The following is a 22,753-nucleotide window of genomic DNA, read 5'->3' on the forward strand; positions in this document are numbered from 1 at the left end:
ATGCTCTCAGCTTCACTAAGGGTCACTGAGGCTCTAAGTCTAAATTTAGAGTATCTCTAAAGTCTTATTAAGCATTTAGATCAGTGTCCTCAAAAATGCTTTTGGTTTAAAGGCATTAAAAACTCTTCAGTTTAATTAAAAAAGTCTTGAATATGTTCTCTTGCCTGCTGTAGGCACTTCTGTTATAAAATGTTTTAGTAGCTGATTGCAGGCTGTTGGGAAATGTTAAATGCTTAAAAAGTGGAATTGTTGTGACAGCAGATCGTGCTGCAGGAGGCTGTTCATCTCTTTTTATAGAGTTTCAGTCATCACCATTAGATCTATAGCAAACGCCGTCACTGCTGCTGTACATTAACTAAGACGTTCGTCATGTCAAAGTTGGAATGTGTCAGTTTCAAAAACAGGCATAGACTTGCATTAATGTGATGTTAAAAAGTCTTAAACTTAGTTTGATAAACACTGCAGTAACTGTGTTGCACTTATTATGATGCATATTGCAGTGCTTTATTTTCCCCCCTTTGTGTGTCTCTGTCCAGGTTTTGCCGCAGGTCTAGAGATTACATCCACGGGGTCGACATCCATAGAGAAGGCCAGTGGTCAGACTGTGAAGCTGGACTGCCAGTTCAGCCTCGCCCCTGAAGATTCTGGACCGCTGGATATTGAATGGAGCTTGTTGGCCTCTGACAACCAGAAAGAAGATAAAGTGGTACGTGTAGATGTTCCCCACAAACATTGAAAATACAGTTTTATTTCAAAGAAAGCACATGAAAGTAGACTTGGCAGTTATCTGCTCTGCGATCGACTTTTATTTAGCACAGTTATTTTTTCTGTGTTCAGAGATGTTGAGCTTTGTTGTTGCCTTTTGCGAAGGTAGAGATGGGATCTTTTCCAACCTGGTCTTCTGTATGTAGCTTTAGTGTTTCTCTCACATGCTCCTCAATACCTCAAAAACAGAAGTGTTTTATTTATGTAGTTCATGTAAGTCCCTCATTTGTTTGCAGTGTGTGTAGTTTTGCTCATAACTGTTCTGTTGTGGTTTAAAATGTTGAAATGCAAACAGCATAGATACTCAACTTGCTTTGCTTGTGGGCCACTTTTGCAAAATGACAGAAGGCCAGGGGCCAGTCGCAGCAGCCCCATACATGCTTTTAGTATTTTAGGACATTTCTTGGAATTTAGGACATTTATAAGATTTCAGGATGTTTTCGTGGTTTAAGGACATTTCTCAGATTCTAGGACATTTCTAGGATTTTTGGACATTTCCAGTAATATAGGACATTTCTCTGATTTTAGGATATTTCTACGATTTTAGGACATGTGGGGCTTAGCTAGGACCGATGTCGGGGGCTGCAAGAGATCCTCGTTGGCACTTTTTGTGATAAACAAGTTCTATTTCAATGCTGTTTTCTGCACTGTGGCACCTTACGCATACCTAAAGTACAAAAAAAATTGCCAGTGTGAATTACTTTATTTTTTATGGTGGATTAGCCAGATTTGTCCTGGGGCTGTATGTTGTGCAATACAGGCTCTATTCTAGCTATGCATTTCCTCCTGCAACGAAGAATAGGAAGTATACAGCATACAAGACTAATGTAATTTGAGCCATGTGTGCTTCTGCTGAGCATTTGTTGTGTGCAGTGTTCCCACAGACACATGGAGGGAGCAGTGGGAGCTCTCTTTATCTCAGACAGTGTCTTCCCTTTCCAGCATGGCCCTCAGCCATGGAAAGAGGACTACACAACTCTACAGGATCTCCTCATGCCCTCGGGGTTTTCGTAGCCACAGAGACAGATTCTTGCTACAGATCGTTACAGTGGTGGTATTCTCTCCTGTGGCTCTCTTCTCTCCCACCTCCCACCTGTCACAAAGCCTTCTCATCCTTCTCCTACACTATGTTTTTCCCCTGCATCCTGTGGCTTTAGGTTTTTTTGGCCTGAATGTTAGAAATAGGTCACAGGCTTATCATCATGTTTCTCTGTCTCTGTCGTCCACCCACTGTCTTCTCTGTCCACTGACCCAACCAGTCCTCACTGTACGTCTGCTTCTGGTTTCTGCTTTCTCAGAGTCTGGACTTGTGCCATCACAGAGACACCAATTACCCCCATCTATTTTTTTTTTTTTTGACCTACTTCATTTTTCTCTGAATCATTAACTGGAGTAGAGGAGAAAAGGGACGTGGAGTTTAACGGTCTATCATTACTGTTACTCTCTATATATCAAGGGTGCATATAATGAAATATTAAAGAAGCAGTGTGTAGGATTTATTGGCGTCTAGCAGTAAGGATTTGCAGATAGCAAACTTCTCCCATGTGCCAAGTGTGAAATCCAGGTTGGGATTCCTTCAGTGTTTGTTGTTCAGGTTTTTACCTTGAGCCAAATTATCCACAGAGTTATCTTTCTCTCCAAAACAAATGGACCAGGTACCAGTAAAAATACAGAATAAAGCACTTTAATGTTAAAAATTAGTGTTTTCTGATGCCATTTGGCTCGCTAGCCCAACACCTGCAAGTGTTTGCTCACGTTTTTCTCTGATAAATTAAGATCAAGTGTGTGGAATTAGGAATATGATATAAGATACTGTATGTGTTTTCTTTAGTTTATAATCACCTGAAAAAAAGAATTGCTGTTTTTTTGTTATCTGAGAATGAGCTGTTTAGTTTTACACAGGGAGCAGGTCCTTGTTTATGGAGTCTGCCATGTTCACCATCATGTTTCTACAGTAACCCAGAACTGACGGACCAAAAATACTGACTCTAAATAGGGACATGAGAAGCCTATTAGCAAGCAAGCAACATCAGTCTATTTGTTTTGGAGAGGAAGAGACCTCTGTGGATTATTCTGCTCCCGATTAAACCTCCTGAATGTTTGGATCTTAAATTATCAGAGAAAAACAGTGAGCATGTAAACAGGTGCTGGGCTAGCAGCCCGTCTCCGTTATGCCAAACAGCATCAGAGAAACACTGATTTGTAACGTAACGTCAAACTGGTCCGTTTGTTTCAAAGAAGAGACATCTACAGTAAAAACCTCCTGACCAATGAACACTGAGAGAATTCTAACCAGGAGAGGTTTAACTAGATGCCACCAAATCCCCCTAAGTCATACAAACTGCTCCCTTAAGATCCAGACGTTTAGGAGTTTTTCACTGGGAGCTGAGTTATTTGCAGAATATCTCCAAAACAAATAGACCAGGCGAGTAAAACCAGTAAGAACACAGATTAAAGCGGTTTCACGTTTAAAAAAATCAGAGTTTTTGGATTATATTTGGCATGTTGCAGGGGGGCTGCTCATTATGGTAGGTGATCCAAAAACATGAAAAAGAGAAAGGTCCTGTCTAGATCCAGTTTTTGGTTAGAAACACAGCAGTGCAAAACTGTAATCTCTGTGGACAAGGACCAGGGTTTTCCACACATACATTTATTTGTAGCTGGCCACCACGATTATAACATCTACCGCCACAAATAGATTTTCTATTCTTGGAACTTTCATTAGGAGTGCTATTTGAATATATGTGTTCAGTTATTAAGAGCATCAAACTGTCAGAGTACACTCCCAGCACAGATGAAGCAGCAGACCATCGGATGCATGAAAAGTAAAAATTAACCGTCAATTATGCAGGGTCTAAAAGTATGCATTTACTCACAGACAGCTGCTCCTCTTATCCAATTATATGATCTGACTGATAATGAAAACCCATCGTTTTTTTATTTTTCAGTTGATTATACACCAAATAAAACATACTTATTATATTAGATCTTTGATTTCTGCCAGTATATCTCCTAAATCCTACACACTAGAAGATTTTTCTAAATTTTCTGACTTTTTTCATAAATAATGCTAAAAGAGAGCACAGAATTCAGTATGGGTGGTTCCCTAATAGTGCCTCCTTCTCTTCATTGCTGAATGCAGCTGTAGAAATATATTGAATGCTCCCATCTTGCATCAGTTTCCGCTGTTTATTTTCTTTATCACTTGCCATTGTGCAGAGGTCTATCTGCAAACCAATTAATGTTGCTAAACTTTTGCAGGAATTTAAAACGGCCAGACATCTCTCTCCGAACACATTTGTTCTCCTTGACCTATCAGCTCTCGCTCCCTATATACACACGCTCAAATTCTTATAGCCTTTAACCAATATGAAGTCAGAGAAAATTCTTTGTAATTAGCAGCATATTAACTCCAAGGGGCCTGCTTTAATATATGTGACAGTGTTAAATGGGATTAGTCCGATCTGCAAGGACCAAAGCTACTAGGTCAGGCAAGGAGACAAGAATGATGGCTAAACTTTATAGCCAGAGGCTCCCAGATGCTCAGAGACCATGGTGAACCTTTGCTCACGAGGCTGGAGATGAGCAAATCCAGGCCGCTCTTAAAGGAACAGCCACTATCGGATAAAACTTTAAAGTGGAGAACAGGGTCAGTCCACCAGGTCGTATAACTGGACACTTGAAGCCCTGTATTAGTGTGCAGGGAGATAGGATGTGTGCTGGGCATGTGCAAAGTAACCATCTACTTTAACCATTTGAAACCTGAGCAGTTTGGCCTGTCGGAAACATGGGAAGAAAGAAATTAGCAAAAAAAAAAAAAAAAACTAAGCAAGAAATGAGTAAAAAGTACAGGACAATTACCTGAAAATCATTTAAAAATATGAATAATAAATTGATCATTTAAAAAATGGAATAGAAAGTAAAGTTAAAAAAAAACAAGACAAATTAGCAGAAAATTATTTAATAAATAAATAACTTTTTAAAAAAAAAATATATAGAAAAGAAAGTAAAATAAAAAAACGAAGAATCAGAAACCTGATGGGGCTGAAAAAAGAATGGAAAAAAAAAAACAAACAAGTAAATGACCTGGAAAAAGCAGTTAAAATTAGAAATTCTGTAACATAATTTTAAATATGTAATAATGATAATTAGAAATATAGGTTTTTTTTATTTTTTAATTTTCTTTAAAAAAAAATCTAGCTAGAATCTCTAAAACATTTCTTAGCAAGTTGCTCATTGCCTTTTTTTCTATGTTTTGAAAGAAATCACACACCAATTTGCCCATGGTCTGAAGGTTTAAATCCTTTAAAAATGGGCATCTGAATGCAGCACAAGGTGTTGCTCCAGGTTCAAAGGGTTAATATTTTTGCCATATATTAGTGACCTATATACTCCAGTTTCTTTGCATTGATGCAATCAGAGGTAATTCTACAGCATTACTATTCAGTCCAGTGTGCGGTGGGGAGTGATGGCCTCCTTCATCTGACATATCCCACATATCATCGGGGTCTTTTTGAGGGTGGTGAAGCATAGCTAATGCATGTTGCTTTGTTGGGCTTGAATGAGAGATGCCAGGCATGCCTACAGTAACAGTCATTAGCATTTGGCTCTCATTGGCAGGCTACAGATTAGCTGAAAGGAGGGTGCGCCCTGAGCCTTTGCCACCACTGTGAGAACAATGAGGAAAACAATTATGAAAAGTGAATGTGAATGGGAGAGGAATTTGCACGGGAAATTCAAAATATATAGCTTTATCCAATTTCATACAAACTGTCTCTTTTGTCCTTGAGCGCAGCAGCAGCAGCAGAGCCTTTTGTTTGCTGAATTTGTTGTGACAGGAATCTGTGCATGTTGACTGAGTAGCATCGGATTTGAAGGTAAAGCCATGACGCTGTTTGGTGAAAATTGCATTGTTTGTTTGTATATCAGTGATGATCTTGAATGCTAATGGCCACATTTTGTTAGTTCTCCTGTAGCGGGGATCCTCAACTTGCTTTGCTTGGGGGCCACTTTTGCAGAATGACTGGAGGAGAGGGGGCCAGCTGCAGCAGCTCCACGTGTATCTAGGATTTCAGGGCGTTTGTAGGATTTTAGGATTTTTCTCTGATTTTAGGGAAATTCTAGGATTTAAGGACATTACTATAATTTTAGAATTTATGGCAATTCCAGGATTTCAGGACATTTCTAAGATTTTAGGACATTAGGAGCTTGGGATCTCTGTTGGGGGGGGGCGGCAGTGGATCCTCCACTGGCACCTTTTTGATTAACAAGCTTTATTTTGATGCTGTTTTATGAACTCTGGCACCTTATGTATACTAAAAGTACAAAAGCAATTCACAGTGGGAATTACTTTTTTATTATTTTATTGTGAATTAGGAGTTAGACATTAGGTGCCACCCAGCACCCAACTGAGGATCAGATTTGACGCTCTATAGCGTCAGTGTTGAAGGACACTTGATCCATTCTCTGGTTCTGCTTTAACCTTGTGAAGCAGTTTGGAGCAGAGCTGTTCTGTGACTGCACACAGCTGCACTTGGAGTCACTGAAGTTAAAAGCCTCAATGGGAGTGTAAAGACACGATGCTGCGCTCGCCACGCCTCTGCAGGTTGTTTAGAGTACACAGGTATCCCTGCTTTGCCTCTCAAATGATCTCTTCCTCTTCCCTGTGCGAGCATCACATGACAATGACCTCATCTTCACATGTGTGTGATGAAGCCTGGCCAATACGGCTCTGTTACCTCTGCAGCATGATCCGTCCACTGAGGATGGCCAGGCCAGGTGGCGGTTGTATCATTGAACGTCCTACCTGTTATGAAACGCAGACGGTGGAGCTCTGCTGTCCTTTCCAGCCCCCGCCAGCTTGTCTAGTCATTTGCCCTTTTCATTTTTATTCCCCAGGCTCTTTATGGGATTTTTTTCATTGGATCATGATTCTCAAGGTTATTGTGTAGTTCAGATTTTTTTTTTTGCCAGAGGTGTGCATGTGTGTACGCACTCCCATCTGTGTGCCTGTGAAGTGGGCTCAAGTGAGAGTTCTTGTCTGGCTGAGCTCGGGGCAATTTAATTTCCTCTCCGCCGTGGTCTCATCTCGCATATTGCTGTTATTACTGCTGATGTTCTGATCCAGGGTGAAGTTAGGGGATACGTTTCCCTCCCCGGAGAGCCAGGTGGAATTTTAACCACATTACCTGTTTACATGGCTAATATGTACAAGATGAACATGCATGCCTGCCTTGCTGCCTCAGGAACTCGCTTCCAGTTTGAAATGTAGCTGAGAGGCAACTTGCTGCACCACATCATCTCTGACTCTCTTTGTTTGGCTCCTCTCGTGCTGCCTTTAAGTGCTCTGCCTCCTCTGATGGGTTCATTATTCTTCCTCTTCTCCTGCCATGTTTAGTTTTTCCTCTCTCCTCCTCCCCACCCAGGGGTATTGCTGTGCATACGCCTGGCGTTCATCGCAGCACAGAAAAGCCTGTTGATGACTGTCTCCATGGAAATGAGGAAGAATATGCCAGTGTCTATGAAAGAGAATGAGAACTCTTTTCATTGTTGTTTGCCTTTCTCTCGCCCTCCTTGTTTCTTTTTTGTTTTTCCCCTCCTCCACCACAACAGCTACTAACTACGAGGTTGCTTGTCGACTCCACCTGGCCTTTATTTCAAGGCATTTCCTCTCTGCTTTTAGCCCAGGCTGTGTGGGAAGGAGGGTTCAGACAGGAGCGGGGGCTACTGCTCTTTGTTGACACAGCAGGTGTTGATTTGGCTCCACAGTGGTCGCTTTGTTTGTTCCACCTTCATTCTTGTTAAGCTCAGAAAGGGCAGAACAGCACCGGCTGCCAGGCTGAAGGGCACTGCACAGATAAAAGAGAGGGCGCTTTCTCTCTTCCATATAATTTTGGTTGGTCCAGTGAGCAGGGCCTTAGCTTTCAGAAAGCACACAACTGTCATTTCAAGGCCTTTGTTTTGTAGAACAGCTTATTTTTAATAGTCAGATACCATTTTTTTCTTACAGAATTAGGATATATGTGTGGCTTTAGCTGGATCAGCAAGCTTTCTATTTTCTGTTTTGTGTGTGTGTGTGTGTGTGTGTGCGTGCGTGCGTGCGTGCGTGCGTGCGTGCGTGCGTGCGTGCGTGCGTGCGTGCGTGTCCTTTTGTGATCATCCTGAGTCTCCTCTCTGAATTCAGAAGTTCATGCGGATGTGTAAACGCAGCACAGGTGGATCTCTTCATGAGGTTTTTATGCCTCTGCAGCGGTGATAGCCATGGCCAGATAACGCACGCATTTCAAGAACGCCTTGAGGGAATTTCATCAAATTTGGCACAAACATCCCCTTGGGCTTAGCAATGAACTAATTAGATTTTGGTGGTCATAGGTCAAAAGTCAAGGTCACACTTGACCTCGACTATCTCAAAACTTTTCAACGTGATATCTCAAGAACACCTCAAGGGATTTTTTTAAAAATTTGGCACAAATGTTTAGACTCAACAAGTAACTGATTAGAATTTGACAGTAAAAGGTCAATGTCACTGTGACCTTATGTCCTTCTCAAGACTGAACTCTGTACTATAGCAAATTAATTAGAAATTCTAAGAATGATTTACATCATGGAAAAAATGTCCTACCAGCTTGGACTGGGAGAAAATGTTTTTGACAGCAAGTTGAAGAAATTGACAATCTATGACACAGTGGTAAATACTTTTGGACTTACTGATGTATAAAGTTAAAGATGCTCGATATTTGTATATACGCCCTTCTTTGAAAATGGACATCTGTAACCATGACTGTTCTGTTTTTAACTTTTTGTTTGTTTGTAGTGCTTCTTTTTTTCTATCTCTCTGATTGTGGAAAGAAAGTAATAAGTTAATATTAATTGAACTTGTGGTTGTATATACAAACTAAAACTCAATAAACATCAAAGTTTAAAAAAAGAGATCTTAAACTTTCTTTCCTTCTCTCTCTTCTCATCCAGGTGATCATGTTCTCAGGCGACAGGCCGTATGAAGACTACTACGCCCCAATGAAGGGACGAGTCCACTTCAACTCACTAGACCCCAAGAGCGGCGACGCCTCTATCAACCTGATGGGGCTGAAGTCATCGGACTCGGGCACCTACCAGTGTAAAGTGAAGAAGGCTCCCGGTATCCGCAGCAGGAAAATGCTGCTGATTGTCATGGGTGAGTGGAACAAATCACTGAACACACTCTGGTGTTAGGCTCTTTTTTTTTTCCCTCACAGGGTAAATTCCCTCTCTACACAGCGGAAATGCACCAAATCACACGGCCTTTGCCCTGCTCGGCTGTTTTGATGTAATCCCTTCTAAAATCGGGTGTGTGTCCTTCCTAGAGGCTGTAGAGCATTGCGCCCTTTGTGGTACAATTCTGAATTCGCCCTAGATGCTCTGTGATTATGTCTAAAATGATAATCCTGTTTTTTTTTGGGGGGGGGGGGGTTTGCTAAATATTGCGCTCATGATTTATAATTTATATCTGTATCTACGTTTAGTTATAATCTTCATGAACAATTATTTAAACTTTTAAACCTTGAGCAGTTTGGTTTATATCTTTCAAAAATATGGGAAAAAAGGCAACAGACAACTTTGTAAGAAGTGGTCCACAAATTGCAAGAAATTGGTAGATATAGAAAATTATTTTCAGAAAGCTAGAGGGAAATGTCTTGGGAAAAAAAAGAAAAAAGTAAGGGAAAAACATATCATAATTACATATTTAAAAATATGTTACAGAATTATAATTATTTTTTAGCTCTTTTCTCGGGTCTTTTTAATATATATATTTTATTAACAATTATTTAAATTTTTTGTTAATTTTGTGGTAATTTTTGTGTACCTTTCAATAATTTCTTGCCAATTTAGGGATAATTTCTTTTTTTGGTTCTTATTGCCTTCTTCCCATGTTTTTGAATGAAATCAAGCCAATTTGCTCAGGTTTCAGTGGGTTTAACAAATAATCTGGAATATTACAAATAATTTTCAAAGTGCACAATGTAATCCTTGTCTTTTGGAAAATGTGGACAAACCTCAGAAATGGAGTCCTTGCGCTCAGCTGACTTTTTATTGCACGCGGTGAGATGGGTGACACATCAGAGTTGTGTAAGTCAGATGATTTACTCCCTAGGCAAACATACACTGACACACAGAGTGGCCTTGCTGGTCGGTCAACTGACTAAATGATGTCGAAAGTGAATCGCCTCCCGAAACCCGCCCTGGTATTTGCATATGGGAAAAACAACCCACATGCTCTGACTGCGCTAGTCTGTGTTGTGGATAAGCTGCATATTGTGCTGTTATTGCAGGCCTGTTATCACAGCAGTTTCTCCTCTCCAAAGACAGAGCAGGTTTCAGGAAATGGCTGCTGTTCTTGTTGACATGATATCATGTGTGCAGAAGTGACTGCACCGCAACAACGAGCTCAACCAGACAGACGTGAGCTATTGGAAAAACAAAACCGGTTTCTCAGTCGTTGTATTGTGACGCCACAAAGCAGTTATATAATAAAAGAGATGAATGGCCCTGGATAATCTGACCGTTAACTGTTACTGCAGCTGACACTAGAACCACTCACAGAGACCCCCAGGGAGGTCGTTTTCCATAGAAATCGATCGGATCAGAAGCAACTCGAATCACTGATGAAGTCATCGCTGAATCATACATACTGTACATTTGTACATTTTTCTGTGACGGCCTCTCCTCCCTACAACAGGTCCACATTCCTCTTTAAGTGAGGTTAGGAGGCGTGCTTGATGAATAATCAGTTGTTCTCACGTTTATTTTCAAATGTGTCCTCAAACAGCCTAGTTAACCACTCCTGTCTCAAGTAGAAACTGAAAGTATATGTTGCAACGAGGCTCAATACGGACTGCATTGTTAGTCTAGCTCAGATGCTTCTGTTGTGTCTGGTTGCTATAAAACAAAATATTTGTGGATGTAAAAAAATACCACAATGCAGAGTGCTTGCTCTGGTTGAAGTGACAGTTGAAGCATGAGGGGAGAGAAGATGGACACACGGGGATATGTGATATGTGAATTCAGTATTAATTTTTCCTCCCAACTCTTGGGCTGTCGCTCGAACTACAAGCTGTACTTCCACATTTTCATATTTCCCGCCACCACAGACACAAAGAGAGTAAGAGTGGATCAAGAGACCAAGCTGCCCCTTTCTCTCAAACTCAGACCGAAATCTGCTCAAACGGTAAAACTAGGCAGTGCTGTTTGAATATAAATCAAGATTATGTTATGCACAGACATGTTTTAACTTCCTGTTTAGCTGTACTAGTGGGAGTAGGAGTAAAACAAAGCAGCACTGATCAAATATAAACCAAGATTCTGTTACTGCGTTTTATTTTTCATCCTCGAATATTTTGAGAAACATCTTTTAGCTTACTTTTAAACTGCACTATGAGATTGTTTGTTAATAACCGGCTGTCTTTATGCTAGACAGACCAGTTTGCATTGCATCACCTATCAGCAGGTGCATGTATTGGTCTGGCATGGTGCACTGCATTCTGGTAGTTGTAGGTTTTCTACCTCTTGAGCAAATGTGAATGCCACAGTCCTATTTCTCTGTTTTCTCTGGTCATGTAGCACCAATTTCAAAAGTATTTGCATCTTTCTACTGCACAGACATCCTAGTTTGTGCAGACCCTCTTTATATTGGTGTAATACTTTAATATATTGATGTATCTTCTCTCGATGTTAGTTCTATTGGTTCTTGTGTGCCTCCTTTTGATTGTTATAATATAATTTGACTAAATTTGTTGATCATATCTTGCAGTGAATAGCAGCATCAGTTACTTGATGAAAATGCAAATTCAACTTTCAATATGGTTATAATGCAGACGTCTTTAGCTGTAGTGTGCATGTGTGTGCATTAGAGAGAGAGAGAGAGAGATAGCTGGAGGCTACAGAAGCTGACAGGCTGCTAGCTATTGACCCCAGGGGCAGGGGTGTTCTTAGCAAAGAAACATTGACAAGGAGAGGGGAGGACATCTTGCCTGCTCTGCATTTTACCTTCAGGTCGATCTTGTCACAAGGAGGACGGTCTTAAGAACAGGAGAGACGTGCGTGCATATGTGTGCACAAACATAAACACAATTTATACTGAGCTGCGGCACGTCACATACACGGCCGTATGCAGGTGTGCACACATGCTGAGAGTACATGGTGTACAGTAGGTAGCGTCACTTGTTGTGTATTCTCCTCTGGTCGCAGCGGGACATTGAAGTTAACAGGAGGAGAGTACCCACCTGCGGTCCGCCACTGCATGTCAACTGTTTCCAACTAGACCCCGCCTTTTCTCTCCACAGCCAATCACAGACCTGCATTCCTCATCACATTTCAGTGCAGAGCTCAACAGCCAATCTCTTTAATTCCTCCTGCCTGGCTTTAGAGCCCACAAGTCGCTTATAATTCACTTTATCATTCAACAATCACTCCTTGAAGCTGTGCGCCTCATGACTACACCACAATCTAGCAATCCCTCTTTTTTTTTTTTTAACTCGTCCTCAAAATAGCCTTTCACGGCTCATAAATCTCACTTCATCAGCTAACTTCACCTCGATGCGCTGACCTTCATTCAGCCTGTTTCACATTTAAACCTGTTGCTCTTTTGCCTGATGGTACTTTGGTGTACAGTTTGCAGTGTCCTTTACAGGTATAGAATTTGACTGTTTCTTTCAAGTCAATGTTTTTGTTACACTTATGTATCCAAGTGACCAAAATATACATACGTATTAACAATGGTATGGTTATGAGGTAATATTAAGAACACAAACTGTCTACAGCTGTGTCAGCAGCTCTGTGAAACTGCACAGCAGCACATGCTGCCCTGTAAAGCACTTTGGTCAACCTGGTTGTTTTAAACGTGCTATATAAATAAAGTTGACCTGACTTGACTTGACATGCTTGGCATGAAACATAAACATGCTTTAGCAGTTATAATGTTTACCATTTAAACTGTTGTAGTTTAATATGTTAATATTTGCAGTGCTTCTTTTATGTTGAATGTTTTGGCCTGGCAGACAGACCGGCTAACACACCTAAGCACTCATTCTAACCTTACAACCACACCAAATAAAAATTTAAATATTTAACACTTAGAGTACTTCTCCTAATATTTGTCATACTTTTTAAAATCCACATGAACCACTTTTTCACATCAACAGAAATCAGTTCTGTGCTGCATTTAAAAAGAAAACATGTCACTTTTAAAGCTAGTTCACCTGTTACTCCAGTTAATTATTTTTTCCTAAACCCTGGTGAAGAACACCAGGAACAAATGCCAGGATTTTAGTTTCATTAACAGAGAGAATTTTATTTTATTTTATTGCATTTATTTGTTGTTTCTGCTGGTTTTATATTTTAGTGTCCTATTTTATTGTTGCTTACCGGGACCTGAGTACTTAGTTTCGTTCTCTCTCGTGAACCTCATGTTTTGGAATGACAATAAACCTTGAATCTTGAATCTTGAACAATGAACAGTGAGACTGATCTGTTTTAACCAAATATTCCCTGTTTGCAGCCAATCATGTCACTCTGCTTTCTAGGGCTGTACCCGACTCAGAATTATATCAGTCAAGTTGGATTTGGCTGTTCAATGCGGATTTTCAAAGATTTGTTTTGTTTTCCATATAAAGTTTAAATTTGAACAGACTCCGCAGGATGTTCAGTGGGACAACGGCATTCACATAATATAGTAAACAAGCTATCTGCGCTTACAACGGAGCGAAAATGTGCAAAACATTTTTTGCCAACACTGGATATCAAACCAAAGCCAGAGACTTAGCCAGAAATTCAAGACTCATAAGCAGGTCACTCCTCTTTCCTCCTCTCTGCCGCTGCCTGTGTGTCCGCAGCTCTCTGTACCAAAGAGTAGTGTGAAAGTCAAGACCACTCAATCAGCAGCAAAATGTGTAGACTAAAACATCCTCAGAAATTCACTGCACAGACAAAAACGACTGCTCGTCTTGAAGCAATCTCAGTCGACAGATGATTTGAATCCAGGACTTTCAAGGGACAGCTCTATTGCTTTCCTGATTGACCAGGCAATCCTCATCACATCTCGCTGCAGAGCTCAACAGCCAATCTCTATAATTCCTCCTGCCTGGCTTTAGAGCCCACAAGTCGCTTTTATTTCACTTTATCAGTCAACAATCAGTCGTCACTCCTTGAAGTTGTTCGCTTCCAAACTGCACCACAATCTAGCAATTCCTCTCTTCTTATCTCGTCCGCAGGATAGCCTTGTGCGGCTCATAAATCTCAATTCATTGTTTCGTTTAACAGCGCCAGGTTAGCTGTATCGCTCTGCCCTTTATCTCTCTGTGCTCCTCCAGCCTCTGTCACCTTCCTCTTTGACCTCATCTTTCAAACAAATAAATCTGCTCATCGGACAGCGGTCCTAATAAGAGGAGCCGTGTGTTACAGCCCTCAGATCTGTCGAGTTGACTTTCACCTTTAAAAGATGCATTCAAAATGTCATAGCTCTCTGACATTTACTGTGTGGATGTGTGGGTAGGTGCAGCAAAGAGCAGGCCGGTGAGTTAGGAGCTGCGCGGCCTCGGCCCCCATCACTCCACCATCTGTCCATCAGCGCTCGCTTAATTTTTGCTCTCCCCAGCTCTCTGTTTTGCCCCCTCCGTGCTGACCCCCTGTGTGTTTATTAGATTAGTAGGAGCACTCAGTACTGTCAGTCTACTGTTAATCCTCACGGTTATGCCTGCTAAGCTTCCCCCTCCCGCCTGACACCTGGTTCAGATCTGGAGAGCCCCACTGCGGGGTTTTGTTGTTACAGAACCCATTATTACCACACCGTGATGTCAGTTTTCTGTCAGCGAACACACAGCACGGACTTGGATTGTGGCCTCAGGAACATAACCTCTCTTTCTCTGTTTCCCCCCTCCCTTTTCCCCTCCTCGCCTGGCTGACTGCACGTCTGGGTTTCATTGGTCTGCTTTTAATTTGAAGCTCTGTTTGTTTTCGAATCCCCTCATCTCGTCCCCTGCCAGCAGCACTCTCCCTGACTGACCGAGGAGTGTTTGCTCGTGTTCGGCTTCATTACAGAAAGCTTTGCCTCCATCCGTAACCCTTTGAAACCAGAGCAAATTGGTTTGATTTCTTGCAAAAATATGGGAGAAGGCAATGAGCATCTTAACATGGCATGGCCCAAAAATGAGCAGGAAATTAGTTTTTTTTAATTGCAAGGAAATAACTTGAAAAAAAAAAAACAAAAACATTTAAAAAAAAAAAAACAACCATACACACTCACACATAAAAAAATGACCCCCAAAAAAGTGCTGAAAACAGGAGTGTCCTGTAGTTCACTTGGTAGAGCGGGCGCCCCATGTGCTGAGGCTGTGTCCTTGCTGCTGCAGCCGCAGGTTCAATTCCAACCTCCTGCATGTCATCCCCTCTCTCTCCCCACTTTTACACTAATGCTGTCCTATTAATTATGAATAAGTTTTAAAAAAACTTCTTACAATTAAAAAAATATATATTTAGACATTTTTAATATATTCTAATATAATAGTAACAATGAATATGGTTTTCTGGACATATTTCCTAGTTTTTTTCCCCTTTTTAAATAACTACTTTTCAGGTCTTTTTTTTCTGTCACCTTTTACCAATTTCTTGCAATGTGTGAGACAAGTTGCTCACTGCCTTTCAGCCCATGTTTTAAAAGAAATCAAACCATTTTGCTCTGGTTTCCAAAGGTTAAACAGTTTGTAAAAGGCATCTGAGCACAGCACAAGAAAACTGATGTTGATCCAGGTTTGAAAGGGTTAACCCTGAATGCTACGTGTGTGTTTTTTGTGTCCAATGGCAAGCGGCTCCCCTCTTCCTTGCGATTATCCTGAGTGACAGCTCCTGTAATGACAGCAGCTGTATCAATTACTCTGATTACTGCTCTCATTAAACTGATGACTGCTGCTATGAGCAAGGGAGGAGGTGAACTTTAGGAATACACAAAACACACACACACACGGTTCCCGCGGATCCTTGAAAAGTCTTAAAAGGCATTGAGTTCATTCATCTAAAAATAAGGCCTTAATTGGTATTAAAAATTTGCTCAAGTTAGTCTTTCAAAGTCTTAAAAATGCTCAGACATGGGAAGTGAGATTTTATGAATCGTTGTTTTCTGACTTTGCATTGTAAAAAATATAAATGAATAATTGGCAACATTTTTTTTGTTACACAATTTAAAAGTCTCACAAAATAATCTCTTAATAATGGAATCTCACACGCAGATCGAGAAACACAAAATCACCCAGAAAACCTGCCAAAAATTGCAGACATTTCCCACTTTTGTTGGTAAATCAAATAGATACTTTAATGATAATATAATATAATCATTGTGTTGCAAATGTTCCACTCTAAAATGGAGCGTTTTTTTCAACATTTGACGTAGATAACTTTTTCACTGGACAAAGAGCCATGTCACAATAAACACATGGGCAAAATTGTCCTTAAACTTAATTGTGGGTGGCATTAAAAAAGTCTTGAAAAGTCTTAAATCTATCTTGACTTAAAGTGCAGGAACATAAAACATGAAAAATACCACTTTTGTAGGCGGGATGACTGTTTTGTTTCAAGCTAATGTGGCCACCAGGTCGTGTCTGTTATTTTTCACCTCTCTCAATCACTTCCCTCTGTTCTCTCCACAGTGAAGCCGTCCAAGCCCAGGTGCTACGCCGAAGGCCCCACGCAGGAAGGCAAAGACATTGTGCTGAGGTGCAAATCTAACGAGGGCACCAACCCCCTGCAGTACAGCTGGGAGAAGACCAGCGACAACAAGCTGCTGCCCAGCAGCGCCGTGATGGGTAATGGACCCTCTCACACCCAAACAAATGCGTCTCCACGTTCCACACACAGCTTCTCTGTCTGTTTAACACTGTCATCTCTTCATTGATGTGTTCTCTGCCCTCACTGCAGATCCACTGGCAGGCACCATTAACGTGAGGAACGCATCTGCCAGCGCATCTGGCACCTACCGCTGCACCGCCACCAACCGTGTTGGCACTGAGGAATGTATACTACAGCTCAGCGTGACGCCTCGTGAGTACCCGACTAACTTCACCTTGATGCACCGACCTGCATTCAGCCTGTTTCATGTTTAAACCTGTTGCTCTGCTGGCTGATGGTCAGCTGGCTGATAAAAAAGTCTAGTAAACCTATATTTTTGCAGTACAGTTTGAAGTACTTTATACAGGCAAGACAGCTTTATTTGTATAGCACATTTTATACAACCGGGAACTCTAAAGTTCAATTCAAAAGCAATAAAACATGAAACATAATAAAGGATACAGATTCACAATAAAATAGTAAAGCGATACGAAATAAAAGGTAAAATTAATTAACTTTTATTTATTTTAGAAAATAATAATTAAAAATAGCAAAAGTTAAGACAAGAGGTGCAAAGATAAAAGATTATTAAAAATGGTTTGAAAATCTACTCTGACTGCACTCTGTATCCTGTTTACACGCATACCCAGTGTACGAGAACGCTAATGTGATGGTTATTTTCAGGCGTGTCGATATGGATGGATGGATTATGAAACACTACTGCAATTCCTCTGTGTATGGAGATAGTTTTCACTGTAAAATGCTGTTTGAAAATGAGTAAAAGTATTGAGTTGAATTGAATATACTTTATTCCACACAGAAGAAAATAAATCAAGTACTATGCAGAAGAAGAAAAAACAATAATAGTAAACATATAAAACAAATTTTCAATAAGCAACATTGAGTTACATTTCATGTCTGAAATGGAGCAGAAGTAAACAAAATGATTATCTAATCCTACTCCTGTTCTGTTCTAATCAGTTGTTTTTATTCCTTGTTTGCGCTCGTTTTTGAGCACTGTTTATCCAGCGCAGGACCACTTTTTGTTAATGTGCTTATAAGCTACAAAATGTGCCAGAGGTGCTCATTCTTTCCCCGACACTCCTCTTTGACCCAGCGTCTGTTTCGGAATCGTCCTTCGGGGCGGATATACTCCAGAACAGACCACAGCTCTGTTTACATTAGATCTGGTCTCGGCATACACACATGCAGTCAGCAGATGATGAAATTTACATCAGACAGAAGCCTGTGGCTGTGCAGATGCTGAAAATTTAATTTGGGTTTTAGTGGTAGAAGGATCTCTCAACTGATACTAGTAATTGTACTTAAGAAATATTTAACCATTTTCAGTGTGATAAGCTGAGAAAAAGGTGCTAGATTCTAAAAGAGGAATAATTACTCACTTGTTATGAATCATGAGCACCAAAAGCTACAGTCAAAGCGCCACTTTGCCCCAGAAAATAATCCTGCACCATGTATTTACAGGGGTGGGGGAAAAATATTTTTACATGGCAATATTGTATCAATACAAGGATGCCAATTATCTTCATTTTTTAAAATTATTATATAAATTGTAAATATTACAAATTCAACTTTTGGTAGCCTACTAAAATAATAGTAAAATCAATTGCTATTTCAGTCCACTCGATACATCTTGCTATGTGTAAAAAGGATTTAAATAAATACATCATTGCACCATCCCATTTTCTATTTATTAGTTAGTATAGTATTTAGTATATTTACTTTTTTGTCTTTTTATTGTTTTATTGCTGTTTATAAGCCTTGACAGACATTGCTGCTAATTATTTGTTTTTATGGACTTCTTCATCATTTTATTGTGATTGCAATCATATAGTATACATCCTTCTAGCCCACTGAATGTGAATTCAGTACTGTTGTGAAAGACCTTTGTGCTCAGTGAGTTTTCAATGAATAAACAATGTTTTGATGATGATGATGATGATGATGATATGCAGCTGTTACTTATATTAAAATCATTGCTACCCAAATTACATTAACCAAACCAAACCACCCCCTCCTTGTGTTGTTCAGCCCCAAACACTGCAGGCATCATCGCAGGAGCCATAATCGCTGTTCTCCTGTTCCTCATCATCATCGCCATCATCCTCTTCTGCTGCTGCCGCGCCCGTCACAGGAAGAAGTACGAGAAGGAGATCTGCAACGAAATCAGGTAAAACATCAGCGGCCCTCGGCTCACAGGCCCTGTTTACACGTGATAATAACATACGTGTATACCAGGTATAAACAGAGCGGCGTCAGCACTTAGCAATTTTAGGTTCCGTTTACAAATTTAAACACTTCTGAAAACAATTTCATCAGTGAAAATAAAAGTAAGGGGTTAAAAAAGTACTTGAAAGTCCTTGTTCCTGTCTGTAGGAACCCTATCTACCTCTTAAGCAGAAGTGTCTTTTTCCTGTGTTTTCTCTGGTCATGTAGTATTTGTGTCTCTCTACTGCAGATTCGGCCTAGTTTTATTTGAGTACCTTCTTTATATCGGTGAAATACTTCTTTAATATCGTGGGTTAACAGGCTCAGAGATACCCGAAGCTCCCATTTGATGGCTTTTGTGACACTGTGTAGTCTTTGCCATATAATGAGAAATGTTTCTCAGGTTTTATAATGCTCGATAAAATGTAGGCGCCAAAAAATGCCACATTTTACGTGTGATTATTACTCTCAGCTCCCCATGTCGTATGACCCATGGTCATTTCAGATCCACAGGCACACACATGCGCACACACCGACACGTCTCCGACAGCCCCAACAACCATGAAAATGGTTTTTCTCCATCAGCGTTTTTCTTTTTTTACCCCTCCTCAAATAAACAGCTGTGGTAATCAGTTTGAAAGCTTTGTTTGCTCTGTGGATCCTGTGTCATGTCTGCTGCAGGCTGCCCCTCCACCCGCCCTCCACAACCACCTACCCTTGGGCCGTAGCTTCATGCTGTGGTGTTTCAGCGAATGTGTGTGTCTGCCATCCAACTCTCCATCCGGCCCACGGGCTCAGTACAACCCCTGGGCTTACTATCACTCTGCTGCGGACTGAATCTGTCTAAGACCACAATGTGACACTCGCGCTGTAGGACAAAGAGGATTAGACCGCTGGTCCTGTCTCGTCTACACAGACACACACATTCGCTGAAACACCACAGCATGAAGCTACGGCCCAAACAAGCTCTGGCCCCTCAGGCTCAGTTTGATTGAGCATTTAACTGGATTATTGCTGCTTATTAGTTGTTAATGTGGTGGCAGAGGGAGTAGAGGGCATCGCTGTACTTGGTTGCTCAGCTCAATCTCTACAGGCTATTACACAGTCAGCGTGGCTGAGCGGTGCAGACACTGCTCCGACCAATCAAATGGGCCGGCTCCAATTATTTGTCCCTCTTTACTGAGTCAAATCATGTTTCGCTCCTGAAATGACTCATGCAGACTCCTTAAGTATTCATTGTTTTCCTCACTGTGGGCCACAACTGCCAGACTTTTATACCTGTGTCTCATCAAGCTTCATTATGGTCTGTAGCGCCTTAGAAAATCATTTTCCATAATCAGTTTCTCTGAATTGACTCTCAGGTGAGTTAATAAAAGTGAATCTTGTAAACAGAAGCGTTCAGTTTTATGCGCCATAAATCTGGACGACACTCCCATAAAACTGCTGCAACTCTCAAAAGGAAACTCTGGAACTCTCTTTTTTGATCACAATTTTTTTAAATTTGTCCAGCACTGAGAGAGTAGATATGACAAAATATATTGTCTGACGATAAAAAATGTCTATTGTTTCATATTATTCTATATCTTTCATTTAGTTTACATCATCTGATAACGCTTTGTGACCGTCCCCGCGGCCTAAGGGGGCGTCTATACAATGCACGGCACCGAAACAATCAAACATTATAGCAGTATTTTATTAAATTTAATTATAACAGAAGTTCATGTAACTTTTTTCATGGCAGCAGCTATTTTATTTTCAACTTAAGTGAATTTTGTATTTTAGTAGTTTACAGTAGATTAGAGGAGACTTCAGAATATCAAGATATAAATCATGTATCGCAATATAGCATGAAAATATTGTGATTATTCTAAAACCATATCACTAAATCCTACACACTGCTACTTTAATGACTTTAATGTTTTAACTCCATTTTCATGTCCCTTTATAATTTGTCTCTTTTGCACTTTGTATTGATGTGTTTGATGTTTCATGTAAAGCATTTGAATCACCCTGAGGATGAAATGTGTTATACAAATAAACTCGCCTTAATGTCTAAACACGCTGCCGTCTCTGTTTCCTCTCAGAGAGGACGTGCCGCCTCCTAAGAGTCGCGTCTCGACGGCGCGCAGCTTCACCGTGGGCAGCCAGCGCTCGTCCCTGGGCTCCATGTCGCCCTCTAACCTGCATGAGTACGCCCTGAAGCCGCAGTACGACAAGATCCCCTCATCAGAGGAGTACGATAGGCCTCCGAGCCACGCCCCTCTGCCCCCGCCCAACGCTCCTAGGGTGGCAGGCCCCAACATCAGCCGCATGGGGGGCGTCCCAGTCATGATCCCTGCCCAAAACAGGGACGGCTCTATCGTCTAGCCCGTCCCCTTCTGGAGAAGGGACAAGGAGGAGGAGGGAACGGAGGACACAAGCCAATGAAGGTGGAGCAAGAGCTGGGTGGTGCCGACTCGCCCGACTTTTAGCTCTTGGTTAAGTACAAACGGGATTTTTGTCCTCTGATGAAGACCTGGCTCTGCTGTGGTGCTGAGAAGAGATATTGTACTGGAATCACAACAGAGCACATTGACTTTTTATCAAATACGAAAAAACAAAAAAAAAAAAAAATTTTACTTCCTGGACTTTCTCACTGAAAATTGGTGTGGATATAACGTGGAATGGTCAATATACAAATTATATTGTACATAAGTGAATGCATGTTTTTTAAACATAGATGGCCCTCGCTGTAGAGATACAAAACAAATCCAGGCCAGTACACTGTAAAATGTGAAGTTGATCTTAGTTTTTTTTTTTAAATGTAGGGAACTAATTACCTTAAGTTGTTTTTTTATTTGTGCTGCCCCTTTAAAGTTGGAGATCAAATTATCAGTCGGACCCCCTTAGTCGACTGAGATCACTCCAAGTCAAGCAGTCGTTAGTAGGGACATTTTTGCTGCAGAGTGACAAGACAAGCCGGTGTTTGTGGAAACAAATGAAATAATCATACCAACAATAATCATAACAAATCCACTTATGAAATAATCATTCAAAAGAAAAATAAATATTTCGACTAAATCTTTCTCTTACTTTACTTAAGACATATTTACTTTTTTAAAAAAATGTTTTGAAGAAAATCCGGTTTCTAGATTTTTTTAAAGTAAGATCAACGTGTCAGGTTTGACAGTGTAGTTGGCCCGCTGTACAGCTGTATGCATGCATGTATGTACAAAACTGCAGCTGTATGTGTGTGTGTGAATATAAGTGTGTGTTTGTGAACGGGAGTTTGGGAAATGTATAGTTCATTTATGGTCTTTGGATGCCTACATAACAGTATGATCATTTGTCAGGCACATTTTTAATCCCATAAATTTATCGTTAAATGAGATTTTTTGGGGGGGGGGGGGGGTTGAAAGGCAGATTTTTTAGAAGAAACAGACTTTAATTCATCCTTCAACCAGGCTGAAAAATGTCTATTTAGGTCAACCGTTTGCCGTTGAAGCTCTCTTTGAGTTGTCCAGTCTGGGTTTGGGCGCGGGGGGGTTAAATTGGACACGATTGGCTGGTGGTGAGGGGGAGGTTCAGACCAAAACATCTCATGATTGGGTGGATTATTGCTTTTTGACTGAGCTAAAAAAAAAAACAATAAAAAAAGGAGTTATTGGGGAAATAAAGGGGGCAGCTGGACATCAGGGTTCACCGAGCAATCAGCTTTGATTGTGTTTGACTGTCCGCAGGCCCCTCACCCCGTGACCACCAGAACGCTCCCCAAACACACACACAGTCTTAACTCATCATCTGTTGTGTCCCCCGCTCCCGCTCAGATGTCCAGCATACGTAATCCTCCTTATTTGCAGTCGCATTACGAGGAGCCAATATCTTGATTAACCTTCTCTCTGTGGTCAATATGAAACCCTCTGTGGCGTTA

General features: G+C 40.8%; 1 protein-coding gene across 1 annotated transcript in view; it reads left to right on the top strand.

The window, feature by feature from the left end:
- Window positions 1-21,615, top strand: part of cxadr (CXADR Ig-like cell adhesion molecule) — a 53,071-nt gene extending 31,456 nt beyond the window's left edge. Inside the window, exons 2-7 of the mRNA XM_042499269.1 lie at window positions 537-706; window positions 8,734-8,938; window positions 16,437-16,592; window positions 16,705-16,827; window positions 18,667-18,805; window positions 20,928-21,615. Coding sequence (XP_042355203.1) covers window positions 537-706; window positions 8,734-8,938; window positions 16,437-16,592; window positions 16,705-16,827; window positions 18,667-18,805; window positions 20,928-21,210 — 1,076 coding nt within the window. The 3' untranslated portion in view covers window positions 21,211-21,615. The remainder of the gene's footprint in view (window positions 1-536; window positions 707-8,733; window positions 8,939-16,436; window positions 16,593-16,704; window positions 16,828-18,666; window positions 18,806-20,927) is intronic.
- The last annotated feature ends 1,138 nt before the right edge of the window (window positions 21,616-22,753 follow it).

This window comes from Plectropomus leopardus, chromosome 13 (assembly GCF_008729295.1).
Source record: "Plectropomus leopardus isolate mb chromosome 13, YSFRI_Pleo_2.0, whole genome shotgun sequence".
NCBI lineage: Eukaryota > Metazoa > Chordata > Actinopteri > Perciformes > Serranidae > Plectropomus > Plectropomus leopardus.